The sequence below is a fragment of the Zootoca vivipara genome, chromosome 3 (assembly GCF_963506605.1).
Source record: "Zootoca vivipara chromosome 3, rZooViv1.1, whole genome shotgun sequence".
Classification (NCBI taxonomy): Eukaryota; Metazoa; Chordata; class Lepidosauria; order Squamata; family Lacertidae; genus Zootoca; species Zootoca vivipara.
In genome coordinates, this window is record NC_083278.1 from 26,778,163 (window position 1) to 26,804,902 (window position 26,740).

The following is a 26,740-nucleotide window of genomic DNA, read 5'->3' on the forward strand; positions in this document are numbered from 1 at the left end:
CAGTCAAATACATTACATATAATAACTGGAGCTATAATAAGAGCAAAAACAAAAAGCCCCAAACAGAAGAAATGGCTAGCAAGCAGGTTTGTCCCAAGACATTTGACTTATACCCTCCAACACTTCTCCAGTGAAAATAGGAATGTCATATTCTATAATAATAATAATAATAATAATAATAATAATAATAATAATACTCTGCCCATCTGACTGGGTTGCTTCCAATATACAGTATATAAAAACATAATTAAACATTAAAAGTTTAAAAACTTCCCTATAGAGGGCTGCCTCCTGATGTTCCCTGAAGGTTGTATTGTTACTTATCTCCTTGGCTTGGGGGGGGGGTGAAAATAAGGATGTCCCAAGGAAAAGCGGAACATTGTGGGATCAAATCAGAAACCGGGATGGCTTCTGTAAATCCGGGACTGTCCCTGGAAAACAGGGACACTTGGAGGGTCTGTTGACTGCCTTAGATAGTCAAGACCCCAGATGTCTTGACTTCTGTCTTCCAACTCTAAGATTCTATGTTTCTATGGAAGCACTGCACAAGCTAGGGCCACAGTTCAGTAGTAAAACTTCTGCTTTGTATGGAGATGGTCCCAGGGATCATCTGTCCTCAGCATCTTCAGGTAAAGCTGGGAAGGTTCACTGTGTGAAGCAATGCCAATGATCTGGTGTAAGGTAGCTTTCCCCTGATCAGCAAGGGAATGTGCATGAAAAGCAAGAGCTACCGTACTTAAGCAACAGGGTGAATCTCCATTTGCAAACTAGCAAAATACAAAGGGTAATTTGAAAAGCGAACCTATCCTTTGATTCCGTTGTAGAAAAAACGTATGTGCAAATTTAGAGCCAAGCACCCCAGCAGGGGAAGTGTGGTGATTGATCAAACAGTGAAATCTCTCTGTAAAATAACGAAGAACCAAAATAATATACACAACTGTGACTGTAAAAAAATATTATTTAGCATAATTAATGGATATGCTGCCTGACCTGAATTATACCAGGCATGCTATATTAATCTCTGAGTTTAACATTTACTAGTCTGCATATTATGCCACGTAATAATTATCTGTGAAAGAGGCCAACCCTATTTGCATGAGCAAAACATTATCTCTCTCAAAAATGCTGAAGGCAATCAATGAGGCTAATGAGATTTTATGAGAACCACCTGCTGGTTGCATTCCCTTGGATCAAATGGCTTTGATTGGGGTAGGAAGAACCTTTAATTAGGTGCAGAACAATATTCCCATAAATACCCAAATGGGCGAGACAATTCAGGTTGCTAACTTGAAATAAAACACATATAAGTAGTACCGGTAGTCGTGTCTGAAAGCACTGGGACGCAGAAAGAAATAAAATATCCCTTGATCCACTAGAGCAAGAATGTGGAAATTTCAGCCTGCAGCCCAATACTAGGCCTGCTAGAAGTTAATATTTGGTCCATGAGGCTGTTTTCCTAAAATCACACCCACCCACTCCACACTATCATAGGTAACATCAGGTATGATGAGGCAGACACCCATCACCTGTAGCTATTACTGGAGGACCAGGATTCAGGGATGATGGGAATTTACTCCAAAAACACCCCCAGCTAGAAACCCAAGTTTGGGAAAACCCAAGTTTGGTTTTGGGGGGACTACAGGTGCCCCACCCCTGCAAAGGGCCAACACTTAAAAAAGAATTGCTGCACTATTCAGGGACCCATTCAAGCATTCACATATTCCTACCGCTCAAGTAAACTGTTTCACCACACTCCATGGCACCCACTTGCTGGAAGCTTTTCCTGTGTGTCTTCTCACTTCTTCTCAAGGCACATGCAGAGCATGGAGTACGAGTCAGCATCTCTCGCCACAAAGAGCCAGTCATCACCTTGGGAAGTTGCTCCACTCATGCCATGGTTGGGATCCTGAAGCGTGGCATGAGTGGAGGCAGCTAGTGGCCCATAGGTGAACACTTTTTAAAGCCCGCTTTTCTGGTAGAAAAGCTCTATATGTGCCCCCAAAGAAAGGGACCTTGACTTGTATCCAACTAACTTTTATTTAGAGTAGATACATTCAAATTAATGAACCAAAGTTAGCCATGTTTATTAATTTCAGTGGGTGTGCTTCAACTAGCATTGGACACAGCCTCTCTTGCCGCTTGATTATTTTTCAGGGTATGACAGTTTTGAACACAGCTTATCCCTAGCTGCAAGTCACAGGTGGATCTGTTGCCACATGAGGTAAGGCTGACATTTTGAGTTAACCACTGAAACCACTGAATGTCGCTACCACTTCAGGCAGAGCATGGGCAGTGCTTGGATTTAACTAATTCTGATAACTAATTCACTAATTAATTAAAAACATCTTTGAATTACACCTGAAAGTAGTTCCTATAATATCCAGATGAACCAAACTAAATTCCTTTCGCAGTGGAAATGTAGGCAATTTTTAATCAGTTTACTTTTAATTCAACCATTTGTCATTGCACTTGACTCTGTGTTTGACTGTGGACATTGTATTTGCTTATCTGAAAAGTGATGTAGCTGTTTAAGCTTAAAGATCATAACTGTTTGGGGAAACAAAAACAAAAAACAAAAACCCTGCACATTATATTGTGTGTGTGTTTTGATGTCTTTACAGGCTGCATATATACACAAACACATTTGTGGCACAAATATGTAGTTTTTCCTCAATCTGGAATCATTAATGTTTGTCCTCAACACCCTGCTTTCAATTTAGATTGATTCTAGAGCCTGCTGTTTAGAATGATGAGTGCAGTTACTTGATACACATTTGAAACATATTAAATGTTCTGTGTGTACACAGCCTTAGTCGTGTGTGTGTGTGTGTGTGTGTGTGTGTGTGTGTGTGTGTTAGTGTTATACTTTTTGACAGCAGTTTGTAGAATTCTCTACCCTCTGGACTAGGGTTGCCATATTTCAAAAAGTAAAAACCAGGACACCCTGAAAGTTGTTGAACTTTTTAGAAAGACCCACAATTGGCAGGCAGCGGGGATAGTTACTGGAGAAGGGAAAACATCTTGCACACATTTAGAGCTACCCTTTTGTTTATTATGACTTCCATTTTTCCATGGCTGAGGCCTAGCAATAAAAAAAAGTGTTAACTACCACCACTGGGCAGACTCCAACTTTAAATATGTACATTTGTTTCCTTGAACCGAAGCATGGAATCAGTTCGTTCCTTTCTGTACTGTGCCTCCGTTAGTGGTTTTCAAGTAAATCTTCCTGTACACAGGTGAGCTGCCTGCATTGATATTTACAGGGGGAGTAGGGAAAAGTCAGCTGTAAAGAGGCCTTTGCCAAATGCCTAGGGAAACATGGCTTTAAAACTTTAATGTATTACCTCCAAGGAGGTCAAGGCAATGTGCGTGGTTCCACTCACACCACATTTTATCCTCACAGCAACCCTGTGAGGTAGGGTGCTGAGAGTGTGACTTGTCTAAGGTTACCTAGGCAACTTCGTGAACCTGGGTCTCCCCTTTCTGGTCAAATACTTTTAACAACTATACCACACTGTTCTCCTTCCCTTCATTGGAGTTTTTGTTTGTGATGGGCACTATGTGCCACTTCTGGCTTACATACCTTCACAATGACTGTGCTCTGAGCAAGAATCTGCATGCTGTCCATCCTCTCGGCCAGGTGCACTACTGATTTTCAGGCCTGAAATCCTGATTTTCAGACTTATTAACTGGCCCATTCATTGTGGCCAGCGGGAGTTGCTTCCTTGTGGTATGATTTCATATTGCTTCTGAGTATGACTAAGGAAATTGCAAGCCTGGACAATTTTTGCATGTTTCCCCCAATCACTTCAGCAATGGGTGGGGAAAAAAATCCCAAACCCTACATGATTTGATGCCAGTTAATACTATTGTGGTGGGTTGCATCATCAAGGAAGCAGCTCTCATATTAGATGCATGTGCACATGTACCTCAATGCAGCTCAGCCTTTAGCTATGCCTATGTGATCCCATACTGGGCACACGTTTTTCCTATAAACTGGACCATATATCAATGTTATCTTGGGAGGCTCTCCTCCAGGTGTTCCTGCCAGCCGATGTAAGGCAGGTGGTAACTGGAGAGTCTTTTCGGTAGTGGCACCCACTTATGGAATTCCCTCCCTATGGTAGCCCTCACATGGCACCAACATTGTTTACTGTTTGGTGCCAGCCAAAGTTGTTTTTTTTTCTTTCCCCACTTTGTTTTCTTTAGCATGATGTACTGCAATTTGTTATATTTATGTATTTTAATACATTTCCATGTATTAAGTAAGTAAGAAAGTAGAGTGGACTCAAGGGTAAATTCATAGAAAGGCATAATCTAGTCCAACTCCCTGCAATACAGGAATATTTTGCCCAATGTGGGGTTCGAACCCACGACCCTTCAATTAAGAGTTCCATGCTCTACAGACTGAGCCAAGATTTGGAGAAGTGGCTTTGCATGCAAAAAAAACCCCCAGATTCAATTTCTGGTGTTTCCAGGCAGGGCTGCAAAAGACCCTCTTCTGAAACTCTGAAGAGCTGATGCCTGTCAGTGTAAACAATACGGGGCTAGATGGACTAATAATCTAACTCAGTATGGCAGCTTTCAGTCTATTCAATACACACCTGTTATTGATTTCCTCCTCACACTCGGGGAGATACCTTCTGGGGACTGCTCTCCCAATATATTTTGAGTCAATAATCTTTGACTTTCTCAAAACTACTTCCAAGGATTGACACCTTAATGAGAACTCAAGGTGAATCACGTTGCCAGGACACTGAAGTATATGGTGCATGCCTATTACAGCGAGAAACAAATATTTGCCACGTAAAATGTGTGTGTTTCACAACTTGATGACTGTGTGAACTTGCATGTGTGAATAAGCCTACCCAAATATAAGCTCCCCCCCCCCCGCTTTTGAGCCCATTCACACCTTCATCCAGACTTGGGTTTCTTCAGGTTCCCAAGAGCACAGCACTAAGAATAGCCGGGTGTTAACTCAAACGTTACAACCTCCAGGCAACCCACAGTAGATGGGTAGTAACACCCACACGTTCACGTTCCTCGCTTGATTTCAAAGGGTTACCGGTTAGCGGATAGGTGAAGCGACTCCACTGAGAAACATTTCACCGGGACCTCTTTGGAAGAATGAGGGGATGCTAAGATGGAACAGCGTAAATGAAAACGCTGCGTAAAAGCAGCTCTGCGGGGGGGGGATGTGGGCGAGTATTTCCTTGTCATGTACAGTACATGAACAGAGAGAGAGAGAGAGAGTTTATACACACACAATTATCCCCTCCTTGTAAGTGACCACGGAGAGGTGAGCGCCTGCCTTCCTCCTCCGCGGTCAGGGAGGTGTTTCTCCTTCGGCATTAGGAGGGGCGTGTGTGGCGGCGGCCCTGGATTCTCCTTCCGCGCGCGCGTTAGTTACAGTGGGAGGAGTGTTTGTCTGGTCTGCGTCCCCCCATCTCCGCCCTCCTTGTGTGTGATTAGAAGGGGAGGGCTTGTATGTCTGCTTCGCCCCCTTCCTCGGGTGGGGGTGGGGGGGAGAAACGCACACGCACACAAAAAATAAAATAAAAACTAGGGCATTTCCTCGCGTGCGTCTGGCCGCGCGCGCGGGTGTGTGTCTGTGCGCGCTTGCCTCTCTCACAATAATCACCTCCCACCCGCCCACTGACGCTTCGCTTCTTGCAAGGGAGATCGAGCCGCAGCCGGTTGCCGAGCGATGTGAGGCAGGGAGGCTCCCGCTTCGCCTGCCTTTGCCTCGCCTCTCTGCCTCTGCGTGTCTCTCTCTCTCTCTCTCTCGCTTGCTCGCTCTCCTCCTTCCAGCGCTTTCCCCCCACCCCGTTCCCTCCTCTTGCAGGAGCCTCCTGCCTACCCGCCCCGCCGCTCTCCTCCTCTCTCTCTCCCTGCCTGCCTGCCTGCCTTCCTTCTTCCCTCCCTTTTCCCCGCCATGCCGGACCAGATCTCCGTGTCGGAATTCGTGTCCGAGACCAATGAGGATTACAAGTCGCCCACCGCTTCCAACTTCACCACCCGGATGGTGCAGTGCCGGAACACCGTGGCCGCCATCGAGGAGGTGAGCGGGCGGGCGGCGGCGCCGAAAGGGGGCAGAACCCAGACCCAGACCAGCCCCTCCGCCTGGCCTGCAGGAAAGAGGAGGCGGCGGCGGCTCGACCGCCGCACCGAGCCCGCCCCAGCCCCCATAGCCGCCGGGCTCCGTGTGCCTCCCTATCCCCCTTCGCGCGTGGCTATGGGGCTTCTCTGGGGAGGCTGCAAGAGGGAAGCATGGAGGAGCCGCCAGCCATGCCCAGGCTCCCTCTCTCCTCCGTCGCTCTTGCCGCCTTCTGGCACAAAGGGGGCTCCGTGCCCGACTCAGCACCCCATTGGTGCCTTCCTTGAGAGGATTTTGCCCCGCTTTTTTGGCGGCGGCCGGGGGGGGGGAGAGAAAGGCGACAATCACGGCACCCTCTTCTTTTTCTCCTGTTTCCCCTTTTGCCCGCCTTTCCCCCCCCTAAATCGTTTTTCCTCAGAATACACCTCTCTAGCAACTCTTTGCTATCGATATTGGGGCAGATAGGTGGGTTGTTATTATTATTATTATATTTTGTTTTTTGCCTTTCTGCCACAAAGGGCTTGACTTCACTCAGCCCCCCCCCCCCAGGAGGGGGCCCGCCATATATTCACCTGTATTGGGCAAGGCTATCTTCAACCATTTCTCTGCCTCTCTAAAGGAGCTGCACACTCCTCTACAAATGAGCTTTCCTGACACAAAGATTTTGGAAACCCGCCCCCACCCTCCCAAAAGACTTCTTGATAGCATCTTCTAACCTGTCCCAGTGGAAAGAGGAACTGTCCGTGTGTGTGTGTGTGTGTGTGTGTGTGTGTGTGTGTGTGTGTGTTTGTTTATGTGTGTGTGTGTACACACACACACACACACACACACACACAAACAAATCTTTGCTGTCTGCAATGTGGCTTATTCAGAAAGATGGGATTTGGGAGATGTGCAACCTGACCCTAAGCATATTGATTTAGAAATTATATTCCACTGTGTTCACTGGGGCTTGATCCCAAAGCTGTCTATCCTCCTATCTATGCCTTACTTATTAAGATGTAAGTCCCGTTGGACCTAGTAGTGCTTACTAAGTAAAGAAAGATGCATAGGATCAGACGGTAAGCTTTACTCTGGTTATTTTTCTCTCCCATCTGGGGGACTGAGGGGGGTTAAATAAATGCTGCAGATCCACATAAGCAACATCTGTATAAAAAACAGTGTTCATCTTTTCTCCCCTTTCAAGGCCTATTATGTTGGAGACCCATGGAGTATTCCATCCCTAGTATTCCTTATAGGAATTAAAATGCCTATGTCACCAAAACAAAAGGGTTAGGTCTTTGACCACTACTAATACAAGATCATAAACTTGCTTTACTAAAGCCTCTGTCCCCTTGGGACTCCTCCTTTACTAACACCACAGCATTTCCTCCCTCTTCTCTTTATTAAGTTGTGGCAGACCCTGCCTGGCACATGGGATTTAAAGCACTCTTCCCTTCACACAAAAGAAGTGAAAGGTGTATGTTTCTCACTATGCACAGTACTGTTTAAAGGCAAAGGGATTTAGCACTGGATTAGCTTTTGTTTACCCCTGTGAAGAGTGTAGCCAATTTGCTTTGGCATAATGTTTTTAAAAATAAAATAAACCATAGTTTTAGGCTTCTTTGTGTATCTTCATTGGGATTTACCCTACAGAAAAGAAATAATGTCTGAGGTGTGATCTGTCTAAATATTCAACATCTCTTGCAGAATCCTACTTCCCGAATAAAAACTGGACTATTTCTAGGATCAATACTATCCTGCTCTCACTCACTGCCAATGACACATAAACGAATTTTGAGGCACATCCAGATATGGTTTGAATGTGTCTCACTGACACATGCAAACTCTGAAGTTACTTTGCATTTTTATTTGAATGACACAGCATTTCTGAGCTGCTTCATAAAAGTGTTCATTTAACTTGTAGAAACAAAGTCTGTCTTTTTCACTACTTTGTTATGGTAGACTCATAGGGTTCTGTATTCTTCTTCAAAAAAATGAAAAACTATTGAATTCAAGTTAGCTAGTTCAGATTGGAGCAAGTATTATTTTGCTGTTGCGAAGTAATCCCCCCCCCCAAAAATTTTTGCTCTTAACCTTTACATTTTCAAATCTTGAAAAACACCAAGCAGTCCTTTGGGGGGAAAAGGTGTCATTTATTTAAACAATCTGCTATTTGAAAACTTTTTGAGAGTCTGTGTCTAAAGTTGCAATCCAATACACGTGAGCTGGGGTGTAAGTCCCATTGAACACAGTGGGATTTGCTTCTGAGCAATCATGCATGGGGGCTCACACGGTAAAGCATAGGTTAATAGCAATATACAGCTTGCTAAGTACACAAGTTTCCTCCATTTCTTTTCACCAGGTTTACTGGCCTATAGGTGAGTTACCGTGTGATGGAGAAATGCCTTGGATGGGCTGTGGCCTGCTGTCCATATATTGCCTAATCCCAGTCTAAAACAATGAAGAAATGATTCCGTTTCCAGGATTTTTTCTCATAACTCTTGGATCACAGAGCTTGAAGGAATAAAAAATAATATTAATTCCATCCTCCTTTCTACCTTTAGACACAGTTCTGCAGACACTCGCCTTATAAATAACTCTCAAATGGTTAGCCAACACTTCCTGTGTCTTGGGGCTTTGTGAGAGTTACAGGTCTTTATTTTACTTTTACTTTAAAAAGACTTGTAGTGCTTATGATTTTGAAGAACATATATACTGCATTCATGTATACCACATGAGATTAAACTCTTTCAGAGAGATGCTCTTGTCTATGGTACCACAATTCGGGGATGCGCGTTAAGAAATGATGTATAGAATTGAAAATACTCACAGAAACTATTTATTCCTATTCCAGGAACAGCAGCATCATTTGAGTTGCAAAGCCTGGAATGACTTAAGAAGCAAAGAAAGAGTGCATTCAAATTGTCACTTTGTAGCTTAGAATCATGAGATTTCTTTTTTTAATCTCATGAGTCAGAAGTCAGAGCATCCTGATTTGTGAATGAGTGTCATTCACAGTTCTGGAGTGGTGATAAATTTGAGTTTTTGAGTGTGAAGGGATCGCTCTAAAAAGCATGCTGAAAGCTTGTTTCCCTTATAAATGGGAAAACAGGCTGTTTAAACAAACAAATAAGCAAGCAAGCAATCCTAAAGCATGCTTGATTCTACACAATCTGTCTGACAGATGTTTGTTGCAGGTCACATATTGGGTTGAAAGCTAGTTTCCAAAGCAGTGCAGTCAATATGCCTTATCTCAACTGTTCTCTGGGTTTTGAATGCTAAGAGAGAAATTTCCAGCAGAGAGTAGTAGGAAATAGTTAATTGTCATGTATATCAATACAATATCTTACATCATGCTGTGCAGTGGAGGAAAATGCTAATAAAACTAAAAATTTACTGCCCTGTCAAGAACTGCTCACTAAGGGTGAGTAGAATTACGTGTAGCTGCATTAATTGAGGCTTGTGTTGGCAAAGTGTCTCTGCTCATCTACTAGTATTAATTTCTTCAGTAAAAGTTGGGAAAACATCAGCAGTTCTGAATTGGTCACACTGAGATTCTGAAATAGCTTAATTAAACTGAGTACATTTTATCCTAGAATCAAGTGCCTAAATAGCTGTGGCTTTCAAAGTGTAAATCTCTGCAGCCTTTTCTGCTGCAGCAGTACAGGTCACACCCTTTACAGTATTAACACCATTTAGCAGGTTTTTCAAGCCTGTAGAGATGATGCTGTGATTAGAATTAGGCCATCCACTTTCTAATTGTAACAAAAAAAAAGGGAGACAATACAGTAGTTTGAAAGAACTTGTGCTCTTGGCTTGATCCCGCATAATGCTTCCCAGACATATTTCAGAAAGTATATCTGTGCCTTGTATTGTTTATATATACATGATATTAAAATGCCAGCAGGACTGCTTGTGCCAGGTAAAACAGTAACTAGGCTGGAAAGACTAGGCTACAGCAAATGATGAGTCATTGAAATAATGGAAACCTGTTTAGGTACTTTACCTGCAGTCTGAAGGTCTCTTTTTCCAAGTGGGGGATGGGGAAGGAGAATTCAGCCTATAGGTTTTTGTGGATTTTTCTTGATTTCTTAAAAAAAAAAGTATTGTTATTTTCTGTTGCAACAATAAACCACGGCAACTCCAACAAACGTTGGCGTGCTGATGATCTTGTCACATTTCCCATTTTCCTCTTTGAGTTCACACTTCTGTTGTGACACATTAAGACATTGATGAATCTACGTCTGTCCATTGTGTCCCATAGGTCGGAGGTGGGATTTTTCTTAATACAGTGGTACCTTGGGTTAAAAACTTAATTTGTTCTGGAGTTCCGTTCTTAACCTGAAACTGTTCTTAACCTGAGGTACCACTTTAGCCACTGTGCAATTTTTGTTCTCATCCTGAAGCAAACTTCTTAACCCGGGGTACTGTTTCTGGGTTAGCGGAGTCTGTAACCTGAAGCGTCTGTAATCCTAGGTACCACTGTAATGAAGAATCTCATGAAGGAGATTTATTCTCATTTTGGGATGAGTTTTGCATTTCTATATAGATAAGTTTCATTTGTTGTGAGACATTAGTGTTGCATACAGTGTTAGGTTAGGAAGAAAAGAAGGTGAGTGGTGAATGGGGTGGGGTTGGGTGGTTACGCTTCTATTCTTCTACTTAGTGTATGTGTCACTTGTATGTGTTCTCTTACTACAGTCATACCTTGTATTGAGTTAGGTTCATGTTGCGTCTTTTCGGCTTGCGAACGCGGCAAACCCGGAAGTGTATACTTTTTTGGGTGCGAACAGCACCCCGGAACGGATCATGTCTGCAACTAGACTTGTTGTATTTCCTTGGTGGTGAGAGAGGTTGGGGGTGGCTTGGTGTGGTTGGTTGTCTTTGGTTGGCTGTAGTGAGATTTGTTTTTGTGTGTGTGTGTGTGTGTGTTGTTTACTTTTGGATCAGGTTAGCCAGATTGATTTGTATGCTGTGGGCAGATTCTTGTTGTTGTCTTGTTGGGCTATGATGTGATAAGGGGGAACCATACCAGGGTGAAGGCATCTTCTTCTATTTGTCCCCAAGTCAGTTTCAGTTTATTGGTTAGTTTTTCTAACAAGACTGTTTGATACCATTGGTCCATGCTCATTCCTGACAGGTCTCTCCAGTGTCTGGCTATGATGCTTCTGGCTGCTGAGAGTAGGCGGGTGATGAGCTCTCTATAATGTAAGTGGGCATTATTATCTTGGAATATGTTTAGTAGGGCCAGAATTCTGGGGTGAATTCTAATACTTGCTTAGTCATTTTGCATATTTCTTGTGCATATGATTGATGTCCAGAAGAGTCAGATTTTGGGACATTCCCACCACATGTGGAGGTATGTGCCTGTGGAGTTGCATCCTCTCCAGCATTTTGGTGAGGTTCCTGGGTGTATTAGCGCTAGTTTCCGTGATGTTAGGTACCATCTGTAAGTGAATTTCAGTGAGTTCTTTTAAACCCCCCACCACCACCACTGATACTGACTTGCTTCGTTTTAAAAAGTTGTTGGAGTGATTGCCTGACCTTCTCTTTTTATTGTGGTGCACTCCCACAAAGAAGTCCTTAAACTAAAAGAAGTCTTTTCGTGTGGCTTTTCTGTCTTACTAAAGCATTCAGGGAATCACTGCAAACCTTTTGCAGCAATAGACACTACTGTTAATATTAATACAGGATGTCTGATAATAACTATTTTGCTCTTAATTGGTGTTTGCCTTTTTGTTGGGTGGAGTCAGATATTTCCTTCTCATGTCATTGTAGGATGAGCACTTTTAGTTAATGTTCTAAATCTCTTGATCTGGTATTTTATTTTTTAATTGTACATTGCTTTGTGTGTGTGTTTTTAGTAAGCAGTAACCAACCAAACAAACAAACAAACAATATTTTTATTTTATTTCTGGGACTGTATTGAATTTCAGACACTGTTCCAGAGTATGCATCCTGATTTACATAGGCATATACAAGATGTCTGGATCTGATAAATCAAAGCAAGGTTATCGATACTGGGCACCCCCCCCAATGATTGACTTTATGTTCATATTATTGTGTACAGCAGAGTACTGGACAGATCGAGGTGCCTGCCGTTCAAGGAACAAGTTTAGTAAAAGAAACCCAGATACCAAATTAAAGCAAGCTTGTTTAACAGGGTGTAATGAATTAGACCTGGAGGAAATTCCTTTCTGGTCCTAGATGTGGTAATCAGTTATCCCAATGAAAAAGAAAAACCTGTTGATCAAGTTTCCCAACAAAGGAGAAATTCTTAGCATTCTACCCCTGGTCAATCCTGTCAGACACCCCAGTGCTACATTTTTAGAAAGTGCATCTTTTGAAGCACGTATTGCATGTAATGTGTGGGGTGCATGTAAATGCGGCATATCTGTAAAGTAGCTAGTTCAGTTTGCCAGAGTACTTCTCTTTCCATGTGTATAAGGTAGGCACTTAGAAATCTGAATTCATTTATATTTCAACCCTTGACTTTTATAGTAGCTAAATAGCTGTCTTGTTCTGCTGTCCAGAGGCATGTATGGAAAAAATTCTGTAAGCTAGTTCTGGTCCTGAAACATGTCACAAAATCATGCTGAAAGGCAATCTCGGAGGTGGGGGACAATCCTTCCAGACAATAGGGTGAGGTTAACAGATTAAATCTGAAATTTAATTTGTTAACTTCGCTACTAATGCCTAGTCCTTACAAATAACAACAAACAAACTAGGAGCTGGAGGAGGCGGAATTTCCTTTTCATAGACATTTCTTGTTCCTAAAAGATCTCTCTGTAATTAAGATCTGAAGTTGTGAATGGGTTGCTATTTTCTCTCTCTTTTCTCCCCTCTCCTGCTTGCATTTCCTGTTAGAGTTTGGCCTAAATCCTAGATACATCTGCACAAGCTTTAAGTAAAACCACATTTTTTCTTATTAAACAGAACTATTATGTACAAAGAGCTATGAGGCATAACAAACAGTGTTGTGGCTAGTTTCAGTGCAAGTTATGGTCTTTTCTGAACTCTTGAAAACTTTGTTGTTGTTATTAAAACTTTATTTGTATTAAGCATTTTCTACAGAAGGATCCTGGTTCAATCCCTGTCAATTCCCAGGTAGGACTGGGAATGCTCCCTGCCTGAAACCTTAGCAATCCCCCATCAGTCAGTGTAGTTGTTGGACTACAACTCCCACCATCCCTGACTACTGGTCCTGCTAGCTAGGGGTGATGGGACTTGTAGTCCAGCAACAGCTAGAGACAAAAGTTTGAGAAACACTGGACCGTAGGCAGGACTGACCTAGAGGGGTCAATGGATTGGACTCGGTTTAAAGCAACTAGCTTGCTATGTTCCTTACGAATTACAAATTCAAAGCAAAAAAAAGCAATTTGCCTTCAAAAACAGAATGGCATCAATAACAAAGCAGTATACTTTGCTAGAAAATAATGTAATTGCATTATCCATGGTTTTATTCCTGCTTCCGCTTGAGAGTCATAATCTCTTACACAGTCTACCTACATAGCTTCTGTGAAAATGATTATGGTGTGGACCCACACGTTATCATAATGATTGGAAGGGGCCTTAGCTCAATGATGGAGCGAAAGATTTCAGGTTAAGTTCTTGGTGACTTTAGGTAAGATTGGACATGCTCTCTGCCCCAAACCCTGGAGAGCTGCTGCTAGTCAGTGATAGGTAATACTGAACTGGATGGTCCAGAGCTTTAATCTGGCATAAGGCAGGACTCAATGCATGCAGGTCTATTGCTTTAGTTAGGAATTCTGATGGGTACAACAACAGTAATGTGAATAATCTTAGGTCAGTGTTTGTTTTTCTTAGTGGTGGTGAATGTAGGGAGTGGACATGAACCAACAACAATACTTAGCACAGGACCTAAAAGCTGAAAGGATTGGACAAACTGGAAATTGAAGAAGCTGTGGTGTTGTCTCCAAATAGTGCTAGCAATGGAAGAAATGATAGAAGATGGAGCAGCTATTTTTATCTCTCTCGGCCCATCCCTATTTCTTGGTGGAACAATGGCAAAACTTAGCTGTTGGCCTTCAAAGGTATTGCCTCACGACTCTTGAGGCTCATGGTTGCCACAGAAGAAAGTTCACTGTGTTCTGGCTTGTTTTAGCTTGTGCACTGTTGCTCAGTGGATTCAAATATTGGTGCCCGAGCATGAACAACTCTGAATGGACATTAGTAGTGGTGTGCCACAATGCCAAATCCAGGGTATGTATGGCAGCTTGCATTTATTAATTCACCTTGAGCCCATAATCATTTCACCACAGATTGTGCTACAGTATTTTACATCAGAATGTGATATATGGCAAACGCCCTGCTTGCCACTTGTGAGGGTGGTGCATGTGAGCAAGCAACTCTCAGGGAAGAGAGTTCACACCCTGGGACAATTTGGTGTGAGCTTTGTGCATAGAATGGAGCAGCTGGAGGGTAGCACAGCACAGGCCAGCCCTTTCCTCAAACTGGTGCACTGCAAATGTTTTGGACTACAACTTCCATGAGTGCAAGCATGGCTAATGGTCAGTGATGGTCCAACAACATCTGGAAGGTACGTGGTTTGGGAAGGCTAGCCTCAGCTTTCCTCATGTGTTGAAGTAGCCATAAAAAGAGGAGATGGTTTCTGTTTAGCAACAGTCAATGTGTTACAACTGAATGTAAAAATACATACGTACTGTATTGCAAAAGTGCTTTAACATAATAATGTAGGAAGAGATGCCTGTTGGATGAGGCCAAAGTCCCATCTAGTCTGCAACTCTCTTCCCACTGTGGCCAACCATATGGCGCAGGGAGCTCACATTGTGTGTGCAAATGCTTCTAGTGGTTTATAGTCTGAGGAAATCAAGGAATATATTACTTAATGGAAAACAAGTCATTGATGAGATATGTGATCAAGATGCTGTTGCGCTAAAAAAAAGGTTTCTGAACCACAACCCAGCTAAGTTTAATAATGGGTGTGTGTGTGGAATTTATGCAGGTTTGCCATTCCCTTTCTGTAATGATTTGCGTTTATTTGCCAACTGCTTTTGACTTGCAGAGGTACATGAATACGTATCTAACTCTTGTATGACAAACTCAGTAAATGGCTTGTAGCATCCTTCCAGCTGATTTTATCCTGTGCACCACTGCAAGCTGAAACGAATGCTCCTGTGAAACACATTGTTGGTGAGGCCGTGTGTGCTGATAATGATCCAAGACCTAATCCGAAGGGATTCAGTAGGCTGGCTGTTGGATGACAGTAAGGCAATATGGATAAGAGGATGCACATCTATTGGTTATGATGTCATTATTAAACAGCAGAATTCTTTTCTTTTGTCTGTGAAGCTTTGTTAACCAGTCATAAACTGTGGGTGGAAATAGCTTTGAAAAGCCCATGATTTACAAGGTGCAGAGGAGATGAGGATATAGAAAAGTAGCAGTAGAACAGAGAGTGGGTATTCTTTGTTGTTTTGGTAGGTTTGGTCCTCCAGTCCAGTGAATGCTTTTCCTCAAGGGTTTGTAATGATTGGTTTATCAGTTTTGAACTTTTCCTGCACATGTCTAGTCTAGTCTAGTTCATTTGTGCAAATGTTACAGCTGTTCCTCTTGGCAGTCATGTTTCTTTAATGTCTTTTCCTACAGCTGCATCCTCAATGTTAGCATCTGACTTTAAACCAACAAAAGCCAGAAATTAGAGCATAGGCTGTGACTTGGTTTCCTAATCCTTAGCATTGTCTAGGAATTGTAGTGTGCTGTATAAAACCACCTGCTGTGCAGATGCCCCCCTTTTTTGCACCAGAGTAAAGAGTAGATTATCACTGTGGTGCATTTTTTTCCAGCTGGAAGTCTATAATTTTGTCTAGGCATTATGTTAAGTATGTATGTGACTACCTTAAAACAGCTGAAGAGATTGTAGTGGAACAAATTAGTTGTGCATTCCTGAAAAGCTTTTGTTATGTATTTTAAAAGATACAGAAGGGAAATAAGGGAGCATGAAAGCAATGTGGACATGAAGCATGCGTTATTTGCTCTGGTTCATTTTCAGTGAAAAGTTTCTTTACAAAAAAAAGAAGAAAAATAGCCCTAGTGAAATCTATTTTGAGGAAAGCCATTTAGGAAGCAGCATACATTCACTAATCATTTTAATCCCTATCAATCAGACAGGATTACTATTTGAACAAAGGCAGAAGAGTGGAAATTTCATTGCCATGCATAATATATCCATTTTTTTACCCCTGTTCCCTAATTTAGATTCAGAATTTTGCTGGGTTCTTACTTTACTTCGTTTCGTTCCATGGGGTACGGAAGGTGCCTGTTGTACCTAATACAACTAAAAGTAGAATTTCCCCTCTCTTTGTATTTGTGTGGAATCAGCTTCCTCCAGAATGGAAGAGAATGATCTGGCAGCAGAGGTAGTTGGCTCATATATCCTCTCCAGCAAGAGTAATTTGTTTTAGTCGATTTAGTGCAATACTCAGCCTTGTTTCACAAGTCCATACTCCCTGATCTTCCATCTGTTTTTCATTTTTAAAAAGTGTTCCTTTGATCTGACACAAAAGTAGAAAATTGAGAGAAAATTTTTGTAAGGTACTGCTCCCTGCCCTCCAGTCTTCAAACACTTCCACATAGAAGAAGCAAGTCCTATGGGTTTTTTTTTACCTGCAACCACTGAATAATGTTCTAACTGCATGTATATTAAATTTGTATCTGCTCTGCCCTCAATCATGTATAAACTGTGTGAGTGTGTTGCCAGATTCTAAATAGGAAAAGGAGGGCATGGATGAATATAGAGCCCTCCCTCTGCCTGGGATATGTCTCCTTGCAGTTTGACTGAGGTTCTCCCCCCCCCCCCCAACAAGAATCCTGCCTACGCCCATGGGAAAGTGTTCTCTGCCACACTCTTCAATTCTGCAACCTCTACTCTTAATATTTGACTCCGTCTGTATTTTGTGCATGATCGGGGCAGATTTGTGCCTTTGTGTATGGATGTGCTGTTGCTGTTACTCCGTGATATAATGGCTGTGTGGAGAGGTCCTATTGGTCCTATTCCTACCTTCTGTGAGTTCAGTGAAAGTGTGAATGGGGCTTGGTGCCTATGCAAGCTGAATGCACTTGGGTTCTGCAGGGTAGTTGTGAACCATGGCTGCACACCGTGTCCCTAATCATGTGTAGGAGCCTAGGTATGTGCACCTGTGTGCACCTTTGATCCCCTTTCACACTGTTGGAGGGAGGACAGCAAGCACCAATCCCACAGTCCCTCTCCGTGCATTCAGCTTATGTATGGAGGGAACAAGTACTGTACAGTGGTACCTCGGTTTACAAACACGATCGGTTCCGGAAGTCTGTACTTAACCTGAAGCAAACTTTCCCATTGAAAGTAATGGAAAGTGGATTAATCCGTTCCAGACGGGTCCGCGGAGTACTTAAATTGAAAGAACTCAACCTGAAGCATACTTAACCCGAGGTATGACTGTAGACTTATTTGGAAACCTGTATGGGCAATCAAATGCATTTCAGATCAAGGTATAAATACATTAATTATTTCTAGGAACATGTTCCTTTCACTTTCACTTCCATTTAGGCATTGATTTCTGAAACTGAAGATGGGCGACCTTAATTTCTGTTTTGCCCATGAGAATCCAAGGAAGGGCTTGTCTCATAGTTTCCTTTTGATTTCCTTTCTGTATGCTAGTGCATGATCTCTTTTTCAGAAGCAATGCATTAGATTCCAAATACTACCTTAATTATTATTACATTTTATAAACTGTATACATTTATTCAAAACTATCAGCTGCAGGATAGATTCAAGTAAAATAGTTTATTGGAAATACTGTGTTTGCCGAACTTATGAAGTGTTCTGAGAATGTCCTCTGGAAGCCCGCACTGTTCTAAGTTGCTGATAGTGCTGCAGCCTGTGAAGAGGATGATACTCAAAAGATGTGTGAAGGGGATCCTCCAACATGACCTTGTTTGGGATCAGGATCCATTTCAACTCATTTATTTAATTAAATTTATACCCCACCCTTCCTCCAGAGTTGCCCCAGGGTCCTAATTCTGTGCATATCTGTGCTGCATCATTGCCATCTCTTTCAGTTATTGGTTCCGATTTTAACTCAGTGGTACCTTTAGTTAAAATTGAATTAAAAGGGTCTCATGTAGCCCCTGTGGGGATGATTTCCAACTAAGACCCAGAAGAGAGCCATGCCCAGTTGGAGTAGTAAGAGCCTCAGTAGACAGTAAAGAGCTAGAAGGGATCATTGGACATCACAGTTTTTGGGAGAACACGTGGAGTTCTTTTGCATAAATCTCCTTAATCTGCAAAGATTAAACATTGCCAGCAACCTCATTAAGTATGAGACTAACTCCACAATTAGAAAATATGTACAATCCCTCCCAAATTTTGAGGGTACGATGGGACAGAAATTCATAGTGTACACTGTAGGCAACTGTTTATACTGAACCAAAACCATATAGGAATGTGTGTGGATCCTTTTGGCCCAGATGGCATTGAATCAGGCCATCGCTTTGTATACTGTTTGCTTCTTATATTGGGCAAAGTGAGCCAGCCTCAGAGCATTCAGCATCATTGGATCATTTGTAAGAGAAAGTTAGATGGAAAAGTATTAGTCTGTATCACTTGGTGTTTGTTTGTTTTTAAACAAAACCTTATGAATTAGTTACTTAAGAGTCAGTTTATAATATGCACAAGTGGGTCTGCTATCTTATTTAGAAAACATGATTGAATTCCTTACCTTCACCCTTGGGGGGGGGTGTGCTATAGTTCAGTGGTGGAGTGCGTTTTGCATGCTAAATTCCCAGGTTCAATCCCTGTCATCTTCAGGTAGAGCTCAGAAAACAGCTCCCGTCTGAAACCCTGAAGAGCTTCTGTCAGTGTAAATACTTAGACAGAAGGGCCTAACTTGGCACAAGGAAGCTTCCGTTGCTGTCTAGTTTGATTCCACTTAACATGCTTGCCAACTGTTGCAGGAAGGGTGGAACTGTTGCTGTGTTTGCGTTTACATCTTATGCTGGAGGCTGGCATTTATTTTATGGAAGCTCAAAGAAATCCGATGCAGCTAACATTCTTGTGGATATAAACGTTGGTAGAATCAGTGGTGTGTGTGGCTGTCTTGTTTAAAGCATAATCTCCTTTTTAAAGGTCCTGTTTTCTCTGGTGGATTTTCAAACTCAAAGTTTGCTTTCAACATTGTTCTTGATTTTTGTGCATTCAGAGGTTGTTATTCCTTGAGAGGAAGCAAAGGAAACTGTTCCCAAAGGAAGCAAGATGACTGATAGGTGCTGCCACTAAGGACGGATTGGTATGAAGTGGTGGCTTCTGGTCCTCTTTAGGAACATGTGCAAGGCAAGGATACGCCTTTGCTATACAGGTTGCCAATGTGGGTTGCCAGATATTTTGGACCGGAACCCCCTTCAGCCCCAGCCAGGGTGGCCATTGATCTGTGTTGCTCACTGATGCAAGAAAATCTTCCCATGAAGTCTTCCTGTGGGTTTGAAACAAGTTACAGTCGTACCTCGGGTTACGACCACCTCGGTTTGCGAACAGTTCGGGTTACGAACTGCGCAAACCCGGAAGTGTTTTCGCCGCGCGCGCGCGTGCATAAGCCGCGCGCGCGCGATTTGCGCATGCGCAAAATGGCGGCGCCCATCGCGCTCGGTTTGCGAACTATTCGGGTTACGAACTGCGATCCGGAACGGATCGCGTTCGTAACCCGAGGTATTACTGTAGAAGCCTGGGGAACTTGTCATGGAGCAAGGGGAAGTTGTGAAGTAATGTACCCCACACTTGTAAATAAACAAGGAATCAAACAAGCAAAGACTTTGCCATGGTTTTTTTGAATGCAGTTTTGAATTGTGTTCCATAGCGAATACTGCATTTAACACCTTTTTGTACAATTAGAATTGACTTTCTGCATAATCGAAAAGAATGATCTGGTAGCAAAGGTGGTCAGTTCATTTCTCCTCTCCAGCAAGGATTCTTTGGAGAAAGCAGTGTGCTTTAAATTTTCAAAGTTTGCTGAGAGAGTGGGATTGACTCAGAGCACTCCGAGAATTGCAGCTTTCTGAGGGGCCTCTTAGCAACTCTCAGCACCCTTAAAAACTCCAGCTCCCAGAATTCCTTGAAGGAAGCCATGACATGGCATGATACTGCTTCAAATGTGGAGATGAGGCCATAGCCTTTCTCATTGATTCTGGACCAGAAGGGAGTCTACCTGTAGTCTAGCTAAAGAATAAAGAGCAGTAGGGCCAGTCCACACTACCTTTGTAGACTTTGGTCACGTCTGAGATACATCATAAAGCATGCTGCCTCCAGGACTCCTTGCAAATCTTTTCTGGTCCTGCAGATTAAGTAGCATTCTGAGAGATGCATCTACTCATTTAGATTATGAAATATAATACAGAACTTGGTCAGACACAAATTATGAATGTGTCTTAATGTTGCTTGTTCTGCAGTACACTTGTATCATATTTTTCCTTAGGACTGTGCTACATTAATTCATAGAATCATAGAATTGTTGAGTTGGAAGGGACTCTGAGGGTCATCTAGTCCAGTGGTCCTCAACCTTGGGCCTCCAGATGTTTTTGGCCTACAACTCCCATGATCCCTAGCTAGTAGGACCCTGCAATGCAGCAATCTCAACTAGATCATACATGACAGATGACCATCCAAACTCTGCTTTAAAAACCTCCAAAGAAGGAGAGTCCACCACCTCTTTTGGGAGTCTACTCCACTATCGAACAGCTCTTACTGTCAGAAAACTCTTCTTGATGTTTAGTTGGAAACACCTTTGTCTTGGATCTTGGGTTCTACGTTCCAGAGCAGGAGAAAGCAAGCTTGTTCTTATTTCCCGTGTGATAGCTGTTTAGATATTTGAAAATGGCTATCATATCTCCTCTTAGTCTCTTCTAATAAGGCTAATGCCATTGATGTAAGTACTCTTGACTTGAGAAGGGAGCATGCAATCAATCATCAGTAATTCCAAACCCAAACATTGAGTCATTTGCTAAATAGGAAAAGTGTCTTGCACGTGTTTTACCGGTATATTCCACCCTCAATCACAGTAAGCCTCCTGTTTTCTGCTTGTTTGGTCTGTCACAATTTGTACATTCGCAAGCAATAAATACAATGTTTTAGCAGTCAAAAGTAAGTAAGCCTGTTAACCTTGTTTACTCTTTTATCTCAGAGTAGCAGTGAAGTGGGGTGAGACTTTCATATCTTAATCTTAGAACCGTACCAGGTTTCAGAGGTCATTGCTAGCAGGGCAGGAGAGAGCAGGAAGCCAGGGAAATATGAAAGCGGTAGATTGATGACTAGAACGAATCTATGTGGGCAAGCTATTGATGAATTTGTCTCAGGTGCTTAAGGCTGTTTTCATTAAAACTTTGCTCACAAAGCCAGCAGTGTGTAGTCAGAAGCATGCTGCGGTTGATTTATATTTGTTTGTATAGAGAACGTCAACACTGATTGGTGAGAGGCTGTCCAAAGATTGGTGACTTTAACTCAACGGCGTTTGCCCCGTCCTACATTTGAGGCCTTTAACCGTTTTGATTAGGTGGTTGAGCTCCTCCTTTGCCCCCCCCCACATTGGCCTGGTTTTTAGGGTTGCTATAGGTCCAGAATTTCCTTTACACACAAACAAAAATTTGGCAATCCTAGGTTCATATACCGCATTAAAAGATAGAAACAACATGAAAATGCAGCATGGTGGTGTGTACTGGTGAAAAGCTCTCCCTCTCTCCTTTCTTGCTGTTGCTGCACCCCCGGGAAACAAGGCCAAGTCTGGCTTGCCACGAGATCTGAACTTGTGCTCATGGTTTGTTTCTCTTGAAGCAGTGGTTCCCAACAGGTGGTCCGGGGACCCCCAGGGGTCCGTGAGCTATGCCAGAGGGGTCCGCAAGATGCTATTAGAATAAAAAATATATTAAATATATTTCGTATAACAGATTTTTTGTTTTGGCCGCTTCCTGCATGAGCAGAGTCTAGCGCAAAACTAGAATTAGATAGAGGCAGTAGTTCTGCTGTATGCCGTTAGGTGGCGCTTTACAAACACTACTGTTTTGCAAAGACGCAGCGCGCGCATTCTACTAACGCTCACCTCCCCAAGATGCTTTGCGCGCGCCGGCTTCATTTGTGCGCTACTGCGCAGGTACCCTGTCTTCTCCATTCCCCTCCCTCCTCCCTGGCGTGCGCTGCCTCTTTGCAAAACAGTAGTGTTTGTAAACAAAGCAAGCATTTTCTTCCATGTGTTTCATGAAAAACAAATTTAGGAATCTGCTCGACATGCGGTCTGATTTCAGAGTGAAAGTTTCAAGTTTGAAGTTTGAAACCTAATATTTCAGAAATAATGGACTCAAAAGGACAGATTTAACTTATCTCATTAAGAACTGAAAATTAAAACTAACTGTATACTGATGGAGTACTCTGTTGTAACTGTAAAAAACATATAAATATAAAAAGACTCTTAATTTGGCTCTCACTTTTTAATTTTAGGATTGGGAATTAATGGGGGTCCTTGTCACAATAGCGGCTCGATGTGGGGTCCTCAAGAAAATTTTGTTGGGAACCCCTGTCTTGAAGGAACACCGCCCCTGCCCCCCAATAAGTTTGTTCTTGGCTTACTGCTTATGGGTAGTTTGGGGAAAACAACCCATGAGCCTGTCATGGCATGCCAGACTGTTGACTTGTTTCCTGGCAGTGCAGCAGGGAGGAACGGCAGCATGAGCCACCATGCTGCTTGTACGCATTAAAAAATACACAGTTTTTGGAATTACGGTTTAAAGTGATGTGTGAACTGGGCCATGGTTTCAGACCACATGTGATCATGCCTCTGGAGTTGCCTGTATCTTTGGTTTGCACGCTAAATGGCTAAATGATACTATCTCTTATCTAAATTTGAAATGGTGCTCTGGTTTGAGCCTCAGCCCTTCTTATCAGACAAACGGAGAATGACTCTTATTGTTGTCATTGATCAAGTAACAGTTGGGATGGGTGGGAATCACCTAATTGCTTTTAACTAGCAAGCTGCTGCTTTAATGATAAGGGTAGGGGAAAGGTTTAGGGATGGGTAAGGCTGATAACAATGGCTTCCTGCAACCTCAGTTGCAGCGACGCAAATGTTACGCGGTACTGTTCACATGATGGCACATCATGTGCAATATATTCCATAACAGTATAAATAGCCACCATTTCTTAGAATTTTCTCAGCTCAGTTACTGTGGCCTTCATTTTTGCGGCAGCATAGCAGGGCCTAGGGCTGAAATTTTAAGGGAAGGGGAAGCTAAGGGTGTATTGGGGAGGGCATCGTGACTCATTGTAAAATAACAAAAGCCTAAATAGGTCTGATACAAGTTACTTAATTGATTAATTCATTTTGAGTTAGATTTTAAGTGCTAGGTTCCACAGTGTTCATCTAGGGATGAACCTGTGGCCTTCCGATGTTGCGCGACAACAGATTCCACCATTGCTTACGATTGGCCATGCTTGTCAGGGCTGATGAGAGGGCTACAAGGTTTCCCTCATCCCTGATCTGGACCCTAGATCCTAAATGGATTTTTTAAAAATTCTAAGTGGATTCTAAAAGGAGATTTTTATCACAGTTAGATTGGGTTTGAATTGATTTTATGTATGTGCTGTTGCTATTCTAAACTTTTTTTTTTAAAAAAGTTTTTATAATATGTAACTGCTTTAGATATGTTTTTAGTATATTGGAAAAAGTCTTTGGGATGCCTCATGGGAAGTGATTTATAAATGAGATAGATAAATAAAAATAATTGTGATAACCATAATGATAGATTCTGGTGTAACCACTGATACCGTGAAAGAGGCCCTTGAAGTTCTACCACTATGAGAAACTCATTTTTCTTGGAATATCTATGCTGTAGCTCTCATGCCCAGGCTGTTGTTGGCATGATGGACCCCAGAGAACAAGGCATTAAATATTACATTGCAAATGACTTGATCCTTGCTGTTCTGCTTCCAACATCAAGTTGGGAAGGCAGATGGATAAGGCAGCATTTTTAAGATAATGGAATGGTCTTTTGTCTTCCTGGGATCTGTTAGCTCATGTGTACGTGCTGTTATGTTGCCTAATTTTTTTCATTGGGGTCTGTTAAGCCAGGGCTTCTGTTTGGTGGCTTCGCCTTGCTTTTAATTCATCCCCTCCAATTACTTAGCATCTTCTATGTGGTTAGACATAGACTTCATAGGCAGTTTGCTGGCATGACTATGACTTTCCAGCATGTTTCAATTACCTAGCAAAAAATATTTTGTAGGAGAAAGGACAGGCCCAGGAAAACGAAGAAAAGTATTGGGGTATGGGAGGGGAAGACACCTGATAGATGAGAGAATAATAATAATGCAGCAAAACCCATTTTTTAATCAATGTTCTCACTTTGTGTGCATGTGACTGTATCTATATATCAAAATTAACTAGGTTGGTGGAATGGATCAGCTATATTTCAATAGTATTTTTATTTATCTATTAACGGCAAAGTTGTCTTTTAAAATGTGCATTTAGAAAAGTGACAAAATAAAATTTAAACGTAGAGGAAATGTCTGCTATAATTCCCCAGAGGGATTCTTGCCAGATTCAGAGAGTTTTCTCTAGCATGATGGCATCTTGCATGGCGCAGGTGGAGCTTCCTTAGAGTAGTCTGCCTGCTGTTAGAGAAGTTTATGTACGCTTTGTGAGAGGCAAGGCCTAGTATCAGTGAGGTGCCATTACAGCTAGCATTGACCAGATTTCCCATTTGAAAGCAAATAATGGGGCAAATTTTCCAAGATGCGTGTTGACTTGTCCTTTGGGGCTGTAAGGAGTTTAATGTTGTAATCCTAACCCCACTTACCTGGGAATAAACATAAAATGAACAATTTGAACCTTGACTGGGTTTGGTTTAAAAAAATAATAATATATCAATGGATAGGTAAAGTAACAGTGCAAATCTAGTACAATGGTACCTTGGTTCTCAAACTTAATCTGTTCCGGAAGTCTGTTCCAAAACCAAAGCGTTCCAAAACCAAGGCACACTTTCCCATAGAAAGTAATGCAAAATGGATTAATCCGTTCCAGCAATTTAAAACAGCAATTTAACATGAATTTTACTATCTAATGAGACTATTGATCCATAAAATGAGAGCATCAATCAATCAATCAATCAGTAGTTGAACTGGGTTCCACACAGTCACAAAAACAAAACAAAAAGAGCCGCAAAAACACAAAATAAATAGCTAAAACAGACAGACCTCAGCATAACACTCAAAACGAAAGAGTGACACTCAAATCGGAAGCGTAACACTCAAAACGGAGCACGTTCGGCTTCTGAAAAATGTTCGCAAACCGGAACATTTACTTCTGGGTTTGCAGTGTTTGAGTACCAAGGCGTTTGAGAACCAAGGTACCACTGCATTGCTTTTACTGATGTTGTTTCATGTATGTCAATGGTACATCTTGGGGAGCAGCGTGGGAATACATGACAGTGGCCGCTAAGGAAGCTCCTATCCAGAGTTTGATATCTTTAGCTTATCAACATAGGGATATTGTCAATGTCATGTTATCCTTACTATTTATGGCAGTTCAGTGAAACCGCTCATGTTTCTGCTCTGCTAGGATGAATTCAAGTTATAATTATAAATAAAAAATTAACTTTCCTCTGTTCCCTCTTCTGTGCTATATAGCTTTCTGTGTGCTAAAATCCTTTGTTGGGTTTTTTAAAGCACCTGGATATGGTTCTTGAAGAGGACAAGGGAGGTTCTTTGTGCAGTGAAACCATGTGATGATATGCTTGACTGATGCACACTAGGCAATTGTCAACCTGGGTGCAGCAAATGTTTTATAGGGCCCGCAAGTGTTGTTAACATTGTTCTTAGAGAGAAATGCTTTATTTGCTGAACATTAAGCTCGAGCATGTTTCTGCGCTGCTTATCTGTGCACTGGGGACCTTTGAAAAACTTAATTTCCATGTATTCCTATGCAAACGGGCCTGATCCGCACACCTCCCCGGCTGTTGTGTACATTGGAATGCAATTAATAATCCACAGGGTTTTGCAGTTATCTGAATTTTTCAATGTAGTGCTCCATTTAAAAAAACCCAAACATGTTTTTTAAAATTGCTTATTTACGGGTAAAATATATTTATAAATGTGTACGTACATTGAGATAAAATATGTATTTCAAATGCCTATCGTGATGACTCACAAGCTGGGGGCCTTGCTGTGCATGGTGAAGGACTCAGAAGAGGTAAAGGTAGCTTCACTGGGCAGAAGCCAAGAAAGAGGACTCATTCCTGCTTCCATCCTCTGACTCAGAGATCTGTCTCCTACAGTAGTCTTATTTCCCCAGCCTTGCAGAAGTCAGAAGACTGCTAAATAAGGCAAGGGCCCTTTAGCCACCCAACCAGTTCCTCCAGTGAAGTGCAACCTACAGCACTCATTCCTTATCTGCCCACATGAGGCCCCAGTTGGTTCTAGCTCCCCGCTGCAACTTCTTGTAGCCACCTTAGAAGGGGAGAGCTTCAGGAGCTGTCCAAGGTCTGGCCTGCGGTCTGCTTTGACCCTACATGTGAGCTTTGTGACCTGGTATGGAAGGTGGCATGGAGAACTGCTGAGAGGAAGAGGGTATTGTCAAAAATTATCTATGGTCGGAACCTCCACTGGAT

The 26,740-nt window shown here is 42.3% G+C and overlaps 1 protein-coding gene across 4 annotated transcripts in view; it reads left to right on the top strand.

Annotated features, from left to right (window-relative positions):
• The first annotated feature begins 5,741 nt into the window (after positions 1 to 5,741).
• Positions 5,742 to 26,740, top strand: part of ASAP2 (ArfGAP with SH3 domain, ankyrin repeat and PH domain 2) — a 93,052-nt gene continuing 72,053 nt past the window's right edge. For 2 of the 4 annotated variants that reach the window (XM_035109871.2, XM_035109872.2), the window contains exon 1: positions 5,836 to 6,061. In XM_035109871.2, coding sequence (XP_034965762.2) covers positions 5,936 to 6,061 — 126 coding nt within the window. In that variant the 5' untranslated portion in view covers positions 5,836 to 5,935. Of the gene's footprint in view, positions 6,062 to 26,740 lie in introns of all 4 variants that reach the window. The other 2 variants (XM_035109874.2, XM_035109873.2) reach the window with 2 other exon arrangements.